Here is a 14,172-nt window from a genome sequence, read left to right as displayed (position 1 = left end):
GGGTGCCAGGAAGATTCGAGGGACCCGTGACCAACTCCTATCTCTCAGACACAGAACAGCTGACCACGTGGTGCCGGTGCCGGGCTCACCCTCAAGAGCAGCTGCAGGACCCAAGCCTTGGCCATGGAGTTTGTGATGAAGCAGGCCCTGGGAGGTAGGATGGGGAAGGCCAGCGGAGGCCCGTGGAAGGAGAGAACCTGGGACAGCAGTGGGAGGGGGGCTGGCGCCTGGACGGAGGGAGACAAGCAGTATAGGCATGGGGAAGGGTACAGACGCAGAAGAGGAGGTAGAGGCAAGGAGGGAGGCAAGGGATACAGGCACAGGGATGGGGGTTCAGGCACAAGGGAGGAATACAGGCACAGGGGATGGGGTACAGGCACAGGAGAGGCATACTGTACAGAGCAGGGTACTGCATAGAGAAGGGGGTACAGCAGAGGGGAAGGTGTACAGCACAGGGCTGGGCTTGCGAACACAGGAGAGGAGTGGTGCAGACACTCCCAGGCTGTGCCCACACGCTGAAGTGCCATGGCTCTTTTTATTTTATTTTATTTTATTTATTTGCGAAGCTTTGGGTCACACCCCGCAGCGCTCAGGGGTTTACTCCTGGCCCTACGCCCAAAATCAATCGCTCCTGGCAGGCTCGGGGCACCCTATGGGATGCCCGGGATTTGAACCACTGTCCTTCTGCATGCTGGGTTGGGGCAGTAAGGGTCGGTGGTGGTCGGTGGCAGATCAGGGGTTCCGTGGCTTCACTTCTGGTGAGCAAAGAGGAGATCCTGGCACTTGGTGCCCCGGCCTGTCTGTGGGGCCTGGCATGTGTATTTGTGTGGCTACAGGTATGCGTTAGTGTGTGTGCTTGTGAGCATGTATGCAATGTCTGTGTGTAAGTGAACAGGTGTGTGCAGGTGTATATGCAAATGTGTAGTGTGTCTGAGGGTGTGAACGTTGTGTCATGTCTGTATGTGAGCATGTTTGATAGCTCGTGTGTGTGGACATGAGTGTGATGTCTATGTAAGTGAACATGTATGTTGGTGTTTGTGGGCAAGTGTGTAATGTCTACGTAAGTGAGCATGTGTTAGTGTGTGACTGAGCTTTGCATAGCGAGTGGGGAGGAATGCATGTGGAATGTTTGTGTGTGTATGACCCTGAGTCTGAACGTGTTTGTGAGTGACTGCACGCGTGTAAGTGTGATGCACGAGTGTGGTTGTGTGAACATGTGTCAATGCGCAGTCTGTGAGTGATCATGCGGATGGGCTGAGGGAGCCCGACGAGCACAGACTCCTCAGGGCACAGCCCCAGCCTCGGGCTCTGTCCCCAGACAAGTCCCCCCCCCCCCAACTATTCAACGTTTGAAGCTTCTGGTGAAGGTCTGGTGGAACTCATGTGCTCACAGCAAAGGGGGTGCATGCTGCATGGGGGGGGAGAATGTACACTGTGGAGGGAAAAATGGAGAAAGTAGGGTGTGTGCTGTGGGGAATGGGAGTGTGTAGGGGGCTTGCTGTGCAGGAGTAGGGAATAAGGATGGATGTTGTGGGGTAGGGGTAGAAACGTTTGCTGCGGATAGGGGTATTGCTGAGGGGTAGAGGCATGCTGCAGCAAAGGGGTTCGTGCTGTGAGTATGCAGGGGCAATAAGCAGGTGGAGGGGAGACCTTCCTTTGGACTGCCTCCCCCCCACCTGCAGTCACTGGACCTGAGCCTAAGGGTGATGTCACTGCATGATTCAGGGCTCGGCACCCCACTCTGCAGGCCTGTGATTCCCCCCCTCCCCCAGGCAAGCATAGGCTGCTGCAGATAATTAATTAGGTGCCTGATTCAAGCCTGAGGTGGCTCTTTAGAAGCTGATCTCTCTGATTTGGCTGTCTACATGGCTGAAATTAGCTGGGTAATTGCCAGCCTGGCCTCCCTCTTTGTTCGGAATCAGCTCAAAGTTTCTCCTGCAGCAGCTCTGGGGTGGTTGTCTCGTGATGGGGCCCCGGGGATGCCCAGGGGTTCCCAGCACTGTGGGTCTCCAGGGAGTGGGGAGACTCGCAGGAATCTAGCAACATCCAGGAATGGGGTCACTGAGCCCCAACCTGACCCGTGAGCTGGCCCAGGGAACCCCAAGAAGGGTGAGGGTGTAGCGGGAGAAGAGGTGCAGAACTGGGGATACTGGAGTGGTGGATGCCAAAGCAGGAGAGTCCTGGGGTCAGTCTGATCCGCAGGGCAGTGTGGGACGGCTCGGAAAAGAGCCAAGTTGGGCTGGGCTGGACACAGGATGGGCCGGCTAGGGCGCCCGAGCCCATCTCAGCAACACAAAGTCCACACACCCCCACCAGGAGTGAACTCTGGGCAGTGGAAGCCATGCAAGGCTCAGCGAAGGCACTGCAGGCTACTGGGAGGGCAGGACTGGGCAGGGGAGAGCCCCCATTCTGCTGCCTCAGGTCCCCTGACCTGCCTCTGACCTGTCTGTCTCAGGCTCCCATAATGCAGTGGAGTGACCCTCATGTTTTCCCACGCAGGGACACCCCTTCCTATGGTTCCACACGGGTCATGCCTCACCCTTATGGTCCCCCAAGCTCAGGAATCCTGTTGGGACTGCCCTGGGGGGTTGGTGCAGGGACACACTCCAGGGTGTAGCTGTCCTCAAACTGCACTGCCAAGACACATCCCCCACGAATCGAGTTGGAGTAGCCCCCAAAACCGAAAATCCATATTAGACACCTGCCTGGGGGTTAGACTACACTGTGTGTGGGGGGCAAAGGGAGGTGAGTGGGTTTAAATGTGAGGCCAGCGGGCGCCAGACTGTTCCCTGACGAGCCGTTTTTTGGTGATTTGCACCAGTGCTAGGCTCAGTGTGAGACTCCTTGAAACTTGAGGGAAACAGTCTGTGGTGAATTTTTTTGTTTTTGTTTTTTTTGGGTCACACCCGACAGTCAGGGGTTCCTCCTGGCTCTACGCTCAGAAATCGCTCCTGGCAGGCTCGGGGACTATATGAGATGCCGGAATTCGAACCACCATCCTTCTGCATGCACGGCAAACACCTTACCTCCATGTTATCTCTCTGGCCTCTGTGGTGAATCTTGGCCAGTGTATCCCATTTAATCAACACGAGAGTAGGTTTGCCCAGAGAAACGAAGCACATGGAAACCAGAGACTTTCCCATATCCATTTCAGGACACAGGTGGTAGGATGAGCACGGAAGGTAGTTTAGGGCTGGGCTTTAGGCCAACTTGGTGGTGTGTAAGTCTGAATCCTGCTCTATGCTCAGGGCTCACTCTGGTGGGGTTTGGGGGGCCTTGTTGGGGTATCAGGGATCAAATCCAGGTTGACTATGTGCAAGACAAGCGCCTCGCCAACTGTACTGTCTCTCCAGCCTCTTGACATTTATTAGTATTATACATTTATTTCTTTTAGTTTAGGGAATGTTTGCCATCATGATGACCTTTACGGTTTTGGGTTTTGTTTTGTTTTGATTTGGTTTTGGTTTTTGGGCTACACCCAGTGACGCTCAGGTTACTCCTGGCTATGCACTCAGAAATCGCTCCTGGCTTGGGGACACCCAGGATCGAAGGGAGGTCCGTCCTCGTGGATCTGCCGAATGCAAGGCAAATGCCCTACCACTGCACTATCGCTCCACCCCTGCCTTTATGGTATTTATATACAGAACGACTGCATCCTCCACCACCAAGATGCCCATGACCGCCTCAGTACTCACGCCCAGCACAGCTTCACAGTATCACTGATATAGGCATTGACTTCTTGGGTGGTCTATGCTCCAAGTTCTCGGAATATGACTGAACTGGAAGGCAGTCTGGCCACAGTATTTTACGGTGATGACTCATTGAGTCTGTCATGACTGGGCTGTTTGGGCTCCATCCAGTTGAGAACACATGATTCTTAGGGATACTTAGAAATGCTTGGGGATACTAGACACTTAGGGATGCTCATGGACACTCAGGGATGCTTGGAAATACTTAGGGAATTTTGGGTACTCTCAGAAATACTCTGGGAAACTCAGGGCACTCAGGGATGCTTGGGGATATAATACTCAGGGGTGCCTTTGGGCACTCAGAGACATTTAGGGAAGCTCAGGGACACTCAGCAATTCTCAGGGGTACTCAAGGACACTCAAGGGCACTTGGATATTTGGGGATGCCCAGGGATGCTCCAATGCACTCAAAGACTTTCAGAGATGTTTAGATACGGGGCCAGAATGGTAACAGAGTGGTAGGGCATTTGCATGGCATGTAGCTGACCCAGGATGGACGCAGATTCGATTCCTAGCATCCCATATGGTCCCCGCCTACCAGGAGCGATCTATGAGCACTGAGCCAGGAGTAACCTCTGAGCGCTGCTGGGTGTGGCCCCCCAAAAATGCTTAGATATACTCAGAGATGCTCAGGGGCACTCAGAAATGCTTCGGGAGAAGAAATACTCAGGGATGTTTGGGGACATCAGGAACACTTGAAGATTTTCAGGGATGCTCGTGTGCTTGGTGATGTTCAAGGACACTAGGAGATGCTAAAGGATGCTTAGAGGGAGTCTCAGGGAGACTGGGGGATGTTCAGGGATGCTAATGGAGACTCAGATGCTCGGGGACATTGGAGATGCTTTGGGACACTCAGAGATGCTCAAGGAATCTCAGACACTCAGATGCTCAGAGATGTTCAGGAATATCCAAGTAGACTTGGAGTTGCTCAAGGACACCCAGAGATCCTCAGAAGTCTCAGGGACACTCAGATCAGCAGCTCTGTTATGTCCTGGGGCCACTTCCAGAAAATGGGAAGCTTCACAGACTCTGCCAGCTCTGTCCTTCTACTTCTCTGCCCTATCCATTTTCTGTCCTACTATATAAACTGCCCTGGGGCATGAGCCATAGCACAGCAAGGAGGGCGCTTGCTTCATAGGCAATCAATGTAGACTCAAACCCCAAAATCCCAAATGTATCCCTAAGCACCACCAGGAGTAATTCTTGAGTGCAGAGCCAGGAGTAACCGCTGAGCACTGCCAGGTATGGCCCTCAAAAAACTTTTATCTGTTCCCCCCACCTGTTTCTCTATACAAAATCCAGGCTTCCCCCCCTCCCCAAGTCTATTTTAGATTTTTGGGGGGGCCACATCCAGTGATGCTCAGGGGTTACTCCTGGCTATGCGCTTAGAAATCGCTCCTGGCTAGGGGAACCATATGGGACACCAGGGGATCGAACCAAGGCCCGTCCTGGATCTGCCGCATGCAAGGCAAATGTTGTACCATTGTGCTATCGCTCTGGCTCCTCTTTTATTTTATTTTATTTATTTATTTATTTATTTATTTATTTATTTATTTATTTATTTACTATTTATTTATTTTTGGTTTTTGGGCCACACCCAGCGGTGCTCAGGGGTCACTCCTGGCTGTCTGCTCAGAAATAGCTCCTGGCAGGCACGGGGGACCAAATGGGACACCGAAATTCAAACCAACCACCTTAGGTCCTGGATTGGCTGCTTGCAAGGCAAATGCTGCTGTGCTATCTCTCCGGGCCCATGGCCCCTCTTTTAGATGTGGTTTTTTGTTTTTTTGTTTTGTGATGCTCAGGGGTTACTCTTGGCTATGTGCTCAGAAATCGCTCCAGGCTCGGGGACGCCAGGGATCAGCTGTGTGCAAGGAAAATGCCCTACCCTCTTTTAGATGGTTTTATGAAAATAAGCCATAGGCTTTTCCATTTCTCCTTTCTGAACCTTCTCCAAAAAAGCCCAGTGAGAGGGTGTGCAAGGGCCTTGGAAGTGATGCCTCAGGACCCCTGGGCAAGCTTCATTCTGTGCTCAGGGAAGCACCAGGTCTGTGCCCAGGGGATTCTGGGTGAAGCAGAGCCAAAGGCCCCTGTGTGAGACTCCCAGAGCCACCTGCAGTGGCTGCTCCTGGACCAGGACAAGTCACTGTGGGCCCCAGGCTCTATCTGTGGGGACTATCTCTGCAGACTTGGACTCACGCAAGGGAGGGCTCAAGGCAGGAGAGCAGGTGGGTTCAGCCAAGTCTAAGAGCACAGGCCTGGGCTGCAGCGATGGATGCGATAGCAGGAAGGGTGTTTGCCTTGCATGCTTCAACCCAGGTTTCATCCCTGGCATCCCATATGGTCCTCTGAACACTGCTAGAAGTGACCCCAGGAATAACCCTTGAGGACTGATAGGTGTTTCCCAAAACCTAAAAAATCACCCACAGATCTGAAGCCCGAATTCTCCACCCTCCATGGGTGTCCCCAGCCCCTCACTCCCTTCCCTATCATTTCCTCCACAGGTGACTCCCAGCCCTTTACCCCCAAGGTGCTCCTCACCCCCTGATGCCCCTGCATGTGCCCCCGCCCTCATTGCTAATGCCTCTCCCAAGGGTGGGAGTCGGCCTGCTTGCATGCAGAGGGCACCTGCTCTGGGCCAGCTGTTCCTCCTCCTGGCACTGCAGTTGGTGACACAGCCTTGGAGGCAGAAAACTGGATCTGGCTGTCTGGCTTCTCCCAGCATGTGGCCATGCCTGCCACTGACCAAGTTTCTGCAGCACTGTCACCTCTGGTCTGCTGTACCTGGCAGATGTGGCCCCAGGCCGGCCTTGGCACTTGTTCTCTGCCAGAGCCTAGCTGGCCCTGGAGGACCTGTGTGGGCACCTCGTTTCAGCCCATGTAATGCACCCACGATTGGTGGCCCCCAAACTGCTCCCCTGTTGGTGCTGGGTCCTTCTGGGGGAGCTGCCAATGGATCCTTGATACATGTTCAAGACACAGTGGGGATCCAGAGAGCAGGGGCCAGACAGGGCCCCCATTTGGCCCTAGATACTCAGGGCTGTCCCGGCCTCACTTGGAGCTAGCCCCAGGTAGGGCTCTTGGAGAGGAAAGCTTAAGAAATCCAAGCCAGAGCCCTGTGCGGACGGTACAAAGCCAGGTGTGGGTAGCCATGGGCAAGCAGAGCCCAGCTCAGCTCATGGGTTGGGGTCCCCGGCTGGTCTGAGGTCAAGCCTGGGGTGGGTTATGGCTTCCTCCGCTGTGTGCCAAGAGTCTCCCTAGGAAGGAAGCCTCGTGGGCAGGCCAAGGGTCCTCCACAGGCTAGCACGCTCCTGGGCTGTAATTACAGCCCCCATCCTGGGTGCCGAGTCACAGAGGGCGTCCCGCTGGGTGTTTGTATATTGCCTGTGAATCAGGAGCTCATGAGAAAAGTGGTGGCTGACAAAAGAAATTAGGGCCTTGACTCTCCACATGCATTTCCAGGCCAAGGGCCATGCAGCCTGTGCACGAAGCACAGCACAGTCGGGCCCACCCGCTCCCGGCCACACTGCCAGGCGCTCTGAGCCTCTGCTAGACAGAAGACACCACCTGAGGAATTCACGCGGAGGCCTTACCACCACACACAGGCAGATACATAGACGGCAGATACAGCAGCTCACACAGGTCCTATACACACTCAAGAGAATCAGAGGCCCATCAACACATACACACAGACTAACGCAGCCACATAGACACATATACTCATGTACACATGGCACAGAGATGCTCACACACAGAAACACAGTCACACAGACACAGAGACACATAAGAGTTAAGGGGCCGGGTAGGTGGCGCTGGAGGTAAGGTGTCTGCCTTGCAAGCGCTAGCCAAGGAAGGACGGCGATTCGATCCCCCGGCGTCCCATATGGTCCCCCCAAGCCAGGGGCGATTTCTGAGCACATAGCCAGGAGTAACCCCTGAGCGTCAAACGGGCGTGGCCCAAAAACCAAAAAAAAAAAAAAAAAAAAAAAGAGTTACATAGACATGAGAACCACCCACACACAGACAGACCCACAGTGACACAGGTAGATTCACACATAAAGGCACAGATACACATAGACAATCACACAGACATACCGTGCGCCAGATAGCACAGCAGGTAGGGAGCTCACCCTGCACGCGGCAAACTTGGGTTTAATCCCCAGGATCCCATAAGGTTTCCTGAGCACTGCCAGGAGCGATTCCTGAGTACAGAGCCAAGAGTAGCCCCTGATGGGCCCGGAGAGATAGCACAGCGGCGTTTGCCTTGCAAGCAGCCAATCCAGGACCAAAGGTGGTTGGTTCGAATCCCAGTGTCCCACATGGTCCCCCGTGCCTGCCAGGAGCCATTTCTGAGCAGACAGCCAGGAGTAACCCCTGAGCACCGCTGGGTGTGGCCCAAAAACAAAAACAAAAACAAGAGTAGCCCCTGAGCATTAACAGCTATGGCCCCCAAACCAACCAAATAACAACAACCAAGCCAGCTGTGCCCGTATCTGTCACCTCCCTTCTGCACTAGCCCCTCTGGGTGGCACTTATACTCCTCTGTCCCAGGCGTACCCGGATGGTGTCTAAAAGTGGCCGGCAGCTGGAGGACCAAGATGGAAAGAGCTTGGCAGAGCCTGGACGTGGCCCTGTGGGTGATTCTGTGTATGGAGGGGCCCCCACAGCTCCCTTGCCCCTCTTGTCTGCTTGTACCCAGGGGCCACCAAAGACATGGGCAAGATGCTCGGGGGTGACGAAGAAAAGGACCCCGATGCAGCCAAGAAGGAGGAGGAGCGCCAGGAGGCACTGAGGCAGGAAGAGGAGGAGCGCAAGGCCAAGTATGCCAAGATGGAGGCCGAGCGTGAGGTCATGAGACAGGGTATCCGTGACAAGGTAGGCCTGGCCGAGTTGGGGCAGCCATGATGGGAAGGTAGACAGAGGATGGGTTGGTTGTGCAGACAGATGGGGGCAGTATGACAAGAAGGGCCACGAGTGGTGGCGGCGTGTGACTGCTCAGCCGTGACTGGTGAGGCAGCACCTGGAAGCTGGGCAGCACCCTTGACAGGGTGTCCATTGGGTGGCCATGGACAGGGGCCCTGAGAGGCTGCACCGGAAATATGTGCTTGTGGGATGTGGGCATTCACGCCTGTGTGGCACAGCCTGAGGGAGCAGAACACATGGTCCAGGAGCCACTTGCACGTTTTCTAGAGGCCAGCGACGGTGAGTCAGTGCTCTCCATAATGGGGTCACTGGACACCTGCCCTCAATTTACTTGGAGGGACAGGACAGGTATGGTCACCACTCTTCTGTCTGTCTTTACCCTGCTAGCCTCTAGGATTAGACGCCCTCCAGAGCCACAATGCAGAGACCAACTCCCTAAGCTGCCTGGCTCTGGATGACCTGCTCCAAGCCTGTGTAATATCCCCTCCCATTTTTGGTTTTGTTTTTGGCCACTCCCTGTGACGCTCAGGAGTTACTCCTGGCTCTGTGCTTAGAAATCGCTCCTGGCAGGCACGGGGGACCGTATGGGATGCTAGGAATCGAACCTGGGTCCTTCCGGGGTCAGCTTGCATTATAGGCAAATGCCCTACAACTGTGCTCCAACCCCATCCCCTCCCATTTTATCTTAAATCTGCAGCCCCTCATTTTCCCCAGGGCCCAGGTTTTTGTTTTTGTTTTTTTTTTTTCCTGCAGCTGCTTTCTAGGGACCCTGACCTCCTGCCACCTTTGGTTTCCCTGTATGGCACGTCCAGCAATCTCCATGCTCCAAGTCACAAGGGAGCACAATGCTCCCTGGGCCACCTGACACAGCTCCCCTGTCTGTCTGATCCCACTAACCACATACTCCTTCCTGGACACATCTTGATTTTACTCTTGGGAACTGGGGTCTACTGTAGTGTGTACATCATGGCCTCTGCACAATGGCCCTCACAGTCTCTGCTCTGTCTCCTGCACCATGGTCTCTGTTCTACAGTCTCTGCATTATGGTCCTTCCTTTGTGTCTTGCAAAGGCTGCCAGTGTCCAGTGCTGCAAGGCTTGCAGGGCCCCCTTGAGATCCAGCTGCCGGGTGGGTCCAAGAGCCCATCCAGGGACCCCCAACATGTAGCCACTGCCCCTGGGACTGAGGGAGGGAAACCAAGTATTATTATTCCTCCTGGATTCTGAGGCCTGGCAGATATGCCTAAGGGTTTCAGAGAGAGGGAGAGATAGATAGGAATTCACTGCCAGAGGTGGCTGGGGAGGCCCAGGTTCAAAAGAGAAAGAGAAAGGAATGGCTACAAAACCTGGAGCATCTTGCTGATGCTTTATCTCTGCCCCAACCCCATGAGCCAGCAGACATTCTTTGGTCACTATCTAGCCCCCCACCCCCTTGCAACAGTCCACGTTTTCCCCTGGATATCCAGCATGACAGGGGGCATGTCCAGGTTCAACTGTCATTCAGTGGGGTTGTCCAAGGGGGTGTGTCCAAGTCCAATTGCCATTCATCAAACAGTCTCTGTTCTGTGATCCCTACACTGTGACCTCTGCACCTTGGCTCCTGCACATGACTCTACATCATGGCCACTTCACCATGGTTCTATACCGTAGTCCCTACACTGTGGTCTCTACCTTGGCCCCTACACTGTGGTCCCCTTCACCATGGTCTCTGCACCGCATGTCTACATCGTAGCCATGATGTATTGTGGTTTCTGCTCTTCGGATGCCAGGGCAGGGGTCTGAGCTGTTCCACACTTTCTGGTCCTCACTTGGGTCTGGGTAGAGCCCTGTCCCCTTCGTGAATCAGAGGGTCTGACATGTAGGGAATTCTGTATTAACCCCCTCCCCATGTGGGCTGTCTCATGCCAAGCTTGGAGGAGCTTTTGGCTTAGCAGAGGACCAGGAAGTGGGAGCTCAGAATGGGAGCAGCTGAACCTGATGGCTCGGGGGATAGTGCCCCAGGGAGACTGCGGGCTGGTTAGTCCTCAGTCTCTGCAGGAGTCACAGAGCACTGTGGGGTCCACAGTGCAGAGTCGATGGTGTACCAATGGTCCTCAAACTATGGCCCGCGGGCCACATATTGTATTTGTATCTGTTTTGTTTCTTCATTGCAAAATAAGATATATGCAGTGTGCATAAGAATTCGTTCATAAGTTTTGTTTTTAGTATAGCCAGACCCTCCAATGGTCTGAGGGACAGTGAACTGGCCCCTGTTTAAAAAGTTTGAGGACCCCTGGTAGACACTACAGTACACCCCAGTTCCTAAGAGTATGGGTCCCAATCCCAGCCCATACCACAGGGCTTCCCCACCATATGCCTCCCTCCCTCCTGGCTCTCCCTTCAGTGGCCCTTTCTGGCCCCTGCATACTTCTGCTAGTCTCCAGCTTTTCCTCTGGTGCACACTTCCTAGCTTCTTGGGCATGGGGCAGCCTTGGGTTGGGGTCCCTGGGTGCCTCGTGTAGGGGAGACGGCTCTGTGCCTGCACAGCTGGTGGGTAGCACTGCTCTATCCACACGTATGGTCCAGACTGCAGTGTGTGGCCCAGCTGAAACATGTGCTCTAGGCTCATGGGGCCAGTGCTGCCAGAGTGGAAGGTACGATCACTTCACTACTCAGCACCACAAGTGCCCTGAGCCGGAGCAGGGAGCCAAGGCCTGGAGAGGAGTGCATCCTTGCCATAGGTTCCCCCATGCAAGGACACCCCATCTGTCCGCTTTGTTTGTCCTCTGTGCCTCCAGGCCTTCCTTCCCAGCTCTGGGGGAAGACACGGAGTGCCTAGGCAGAGGAGGAGTTGGCATCTGGCCACACCTGAAGTTGCTCAGGGATCATTCCTGGCAGCCTCAGGGAAAATAAGAGTTGTTGAGGATCGAGTCCCAGTCAGCTATGTGCAAGGCATTTGCCTTCCCTGCTGGACTCTATCTCTGGTCCTCTGTGCCCTCGTCTGAGCTGGGGCCCACTGTGCCCAGGGACTCAGAGTGCAGAGGGCTTGAGGCTACTGGGGCTAACTCTAACCCCACCCCTCACCAAGGTCAAAGGTTGGCTTCTGTGGCACTGTGCCTGGACAACTTTGTGGAGAGAACGTGCCAAGACATCCTTGGCAGGCTGTGGGGAGTGGACAACCCTAATGGGTCAGGGTGCCCCACATATACCAAGGGGGACCCTTAGAGGTGGGGTACCCTGTAGCCCAGGACCATGATACAGCATTTTTTAAGGACTGGAAGGAAATGGATTAGTACCTGAAGTGACCAGTGCGTCCTCTACCTGTGGTGCAACTTGGGCTCTTGCTGACCCCACACACTCTCCCAGGTTCTCCTTCATCCACAACTGGGACCTCTGGGAGATGTCCCCCATCTGCACATAGGTCCAGATCCCTAAAGCCAGGAGGCAGCTTCCCCTTGGCCCTGTACCTCTCAGTGATGGACCGAGGCAGAGGAGGCTGCTGATAGCTGAATCATGTCCATCCTTTAGCAGCTGATGGACTTCAGGGCTTCAGCCAGTAGGACCTCATGTGCCTGCCCAGACCCCTGCAGAACATGTCTCCTCCTGTCCCCTCATTCTCTCTCCTATCTCCTCCCCTTCCTGTCCCTGCTGAGGTAGTTCCCATGTTAGCACTCAGGACTAACCTGGCCATTCCCCATTCCTGGTCTGGATTCTTTCTGGTTGGGGTGCAGATATCCAGGGCACCCGTGGGCTGGCAGCGCTGATCCCTCTGTCTGTCTTCCCCAGTACGGCATCAAGAAGAAGGAGGAACGTGAGGCAGAAGCACAGGCCGCCATGGAGGCCAACTCGGAGGGCAGCCTGACGCGTCCCAAGAAGGCCATCCCACCCGGCTGCGGGGATGAGCCCGAGGAGGAGGATGAGAGTATCCTGGACACAGTCATCAAGTACCTGCCTGGGCCCCTGCAGGACATGTTTAAGAAGTAAGGCCAGTAGCTGGCCCCCACTCCCCGCAAAAGCCCCCCGGAAGGACGTCAGGAGCAGAGCCCCCAGAATAAGCCATAGTCCCTGGTCTCCACCCCTCCCCCTGCTGCGGTCTGTGCAGGGTGCCGGCCACTGGCCGCAGGAGCGAAGGGTGGCCTGGGACGCTTCCTGCCCCCTCTTACCACTCACCCATCAACCCGAGACCCGGGTGCCCCACCTCGGTGCACAGTCCCCGCTCAGCCTGAACAGGAGCACAGCCATAGTGGGGGGTGCGTGTGCAGACTGGGCGGGGCTGGTGCCGGCCCCCACCCCGCCCACAGACACCAGGCTGCTGCATCTCCTGCGTCCCTATCTTGTGCGGACCCTCCCCTCGCGCTGTCCCTTGTCCTGCCTCTCCCTACTGTGGAAGGCCCGGCCCAGCTCCCATCTAAGAGAACAAGCAATAGGCTGGGGTCTCTCTTCAGGGCCCGCCCCTCCTGTTCTCCGCTTGGCGCCTGCTTTCCCCAGGACACCCCCATGCTCGAGCTGGCCTGCCATTTCCCCTTGACCCTCCCCTGTTTAGGGGTGGGGTTGGGTGGAACACAGGTCCCCAGCTGGCATTGGATGTGTGCTCGGTGTAGTCCAGGCCAGCTGGACAGACAACACCAGCCCATATGCCCCCAACCCCAACCTCCTACCTTCAGCTTTCTCCATTCTTGTTTAATTTGGATCAAATATGTTGAATCTCAGGTAAATGAGGTCTTCTGTATTCGAGTTTATCTTGCCAGGAAGTGTGCCTGGATGCAGGCCCTTTCTGTCCACATCAGCACCCATTGTGTTCCGTGTTGTGGCCGGGGTGTCCCTGCCCAGCCCTTAGAAGCCATATGCTGTCTGCAATATCGCCCAGCCCTTTGCCCAGACAGGAGCATGCCCTGCCCGCCCGCAGCCTGTCCTCTCCTAGCCTGTTCCCTTTTCCACACCATCACAAGCCAGCTCTGAGCAGACAAAACCCGCCTGGTCCCAGCATGGGGGCCAGAGCAACTGAGAGTAGCAATAGCCAGTGATGTCCTCTGTCTGTCTGTCCTTGTGCCTCTGTCCCCTCCTGCATGTCGGGGGCCACTGAGCGTGTCCTCTCAGATGGAATCACAGCCAATAAACAGTGATTTCACACGTGTGGCCTCTTCGCTGTTCCAGCTGGGCTAGAGCTCAGGGAGCTGCGAGTGAAGGGACCCCTGTTGGGTCCTGAATGGTGTTGAGCCAGATTCACGGAAGACATCCCTGGAGGCCACCCTGGACCAGTCCTCTCAGGGCTCCAGGAGGTCCATCTGGCACAGACACAGACAAAGGCCTTCGCAGTGTTGCCTGCTAGCCATATTCTGCTCCACTCTGCAGGTCCCTCAATGGCCTGGCTTCACCCCTTTCTGGATCACAAGGAAATGGCAAATTGGGGGGTCTCCTGTATCCCCCGCCACTGGCTGCGAGTGCGCAGAGAACACCCCAGCAAAACTTTCCCACTGTGGGCCAAGTGCACTCCAGCAGTCCAAGGACAGCCCTCAAGGAATA

General features: G+C 55.2%; 1 protein-coding gene across 1 annotated transcript; it reads left to right on the top strand.

Moving 5' to 3' along the window:
- CPLX1 (complexin 1) lies at positions 1 to 13,779 on the top strand. The gene is made up of 3 exons (XM_049789747.1): positions 1 to 154; positions 8,449 to 8,624; positions 12,436 to 13,779. Exons 1-3 carry the CDS (start codon positions 124 to 126, stop codon positions 12,631 to 12,633), a joined length of 405 nt encoding a protein of 134 aa, XP_049645704.1. The 5' UTR covers positions 1 to 123; the 3' UTR covers positions 12,634 to 13,779.
- The last annotated feature ends 393 nt before the right edge of the window (positions 13,780 to 14,172 follow it).

Source organism: Suncus etruscus, chromosome 16, assembly GCF_024139225.1.
Source record: "Suncus etruscus isolate mSunEtr1 chromosome 16, mSunEtr1.pri.cur, whole genome shotgun sequence".
Taxonomy (NCBI): Eukaryota; Metazoa; Chordata; class Mammalia; order Eulipotyphla; family Soricidae; genus Suncus; species Suncus etruscus.
Note: the sequence above shows the minus strand (reverse complement) of the source record. Positions and strands in the feature narration are given on the sequence as shown.

Bases quoted from the DNA above. Each gene is read 5' to 3' on its own strand.
- CPLX1 (XM_049789747.1), top strand. From the start codon at position 124: ATGGAGTTTGTGATGAAGCAGGCCCTGGGAG. The intron at 155-8,448 runs GTAGGATGGGGA...GCTTGTACCCAG, and splicing joins GATGAAGCAGGCCCTGGGAG to GGGCCACCAAAGACATGGGC. The intron at 8,625-12,435 runs GTAGGCCTGGCC...TGTCTTCCCCAG, and splicing joins GACAGGGTATCCGTGACAAG to TACGGCATCAAGAAGAAGGA.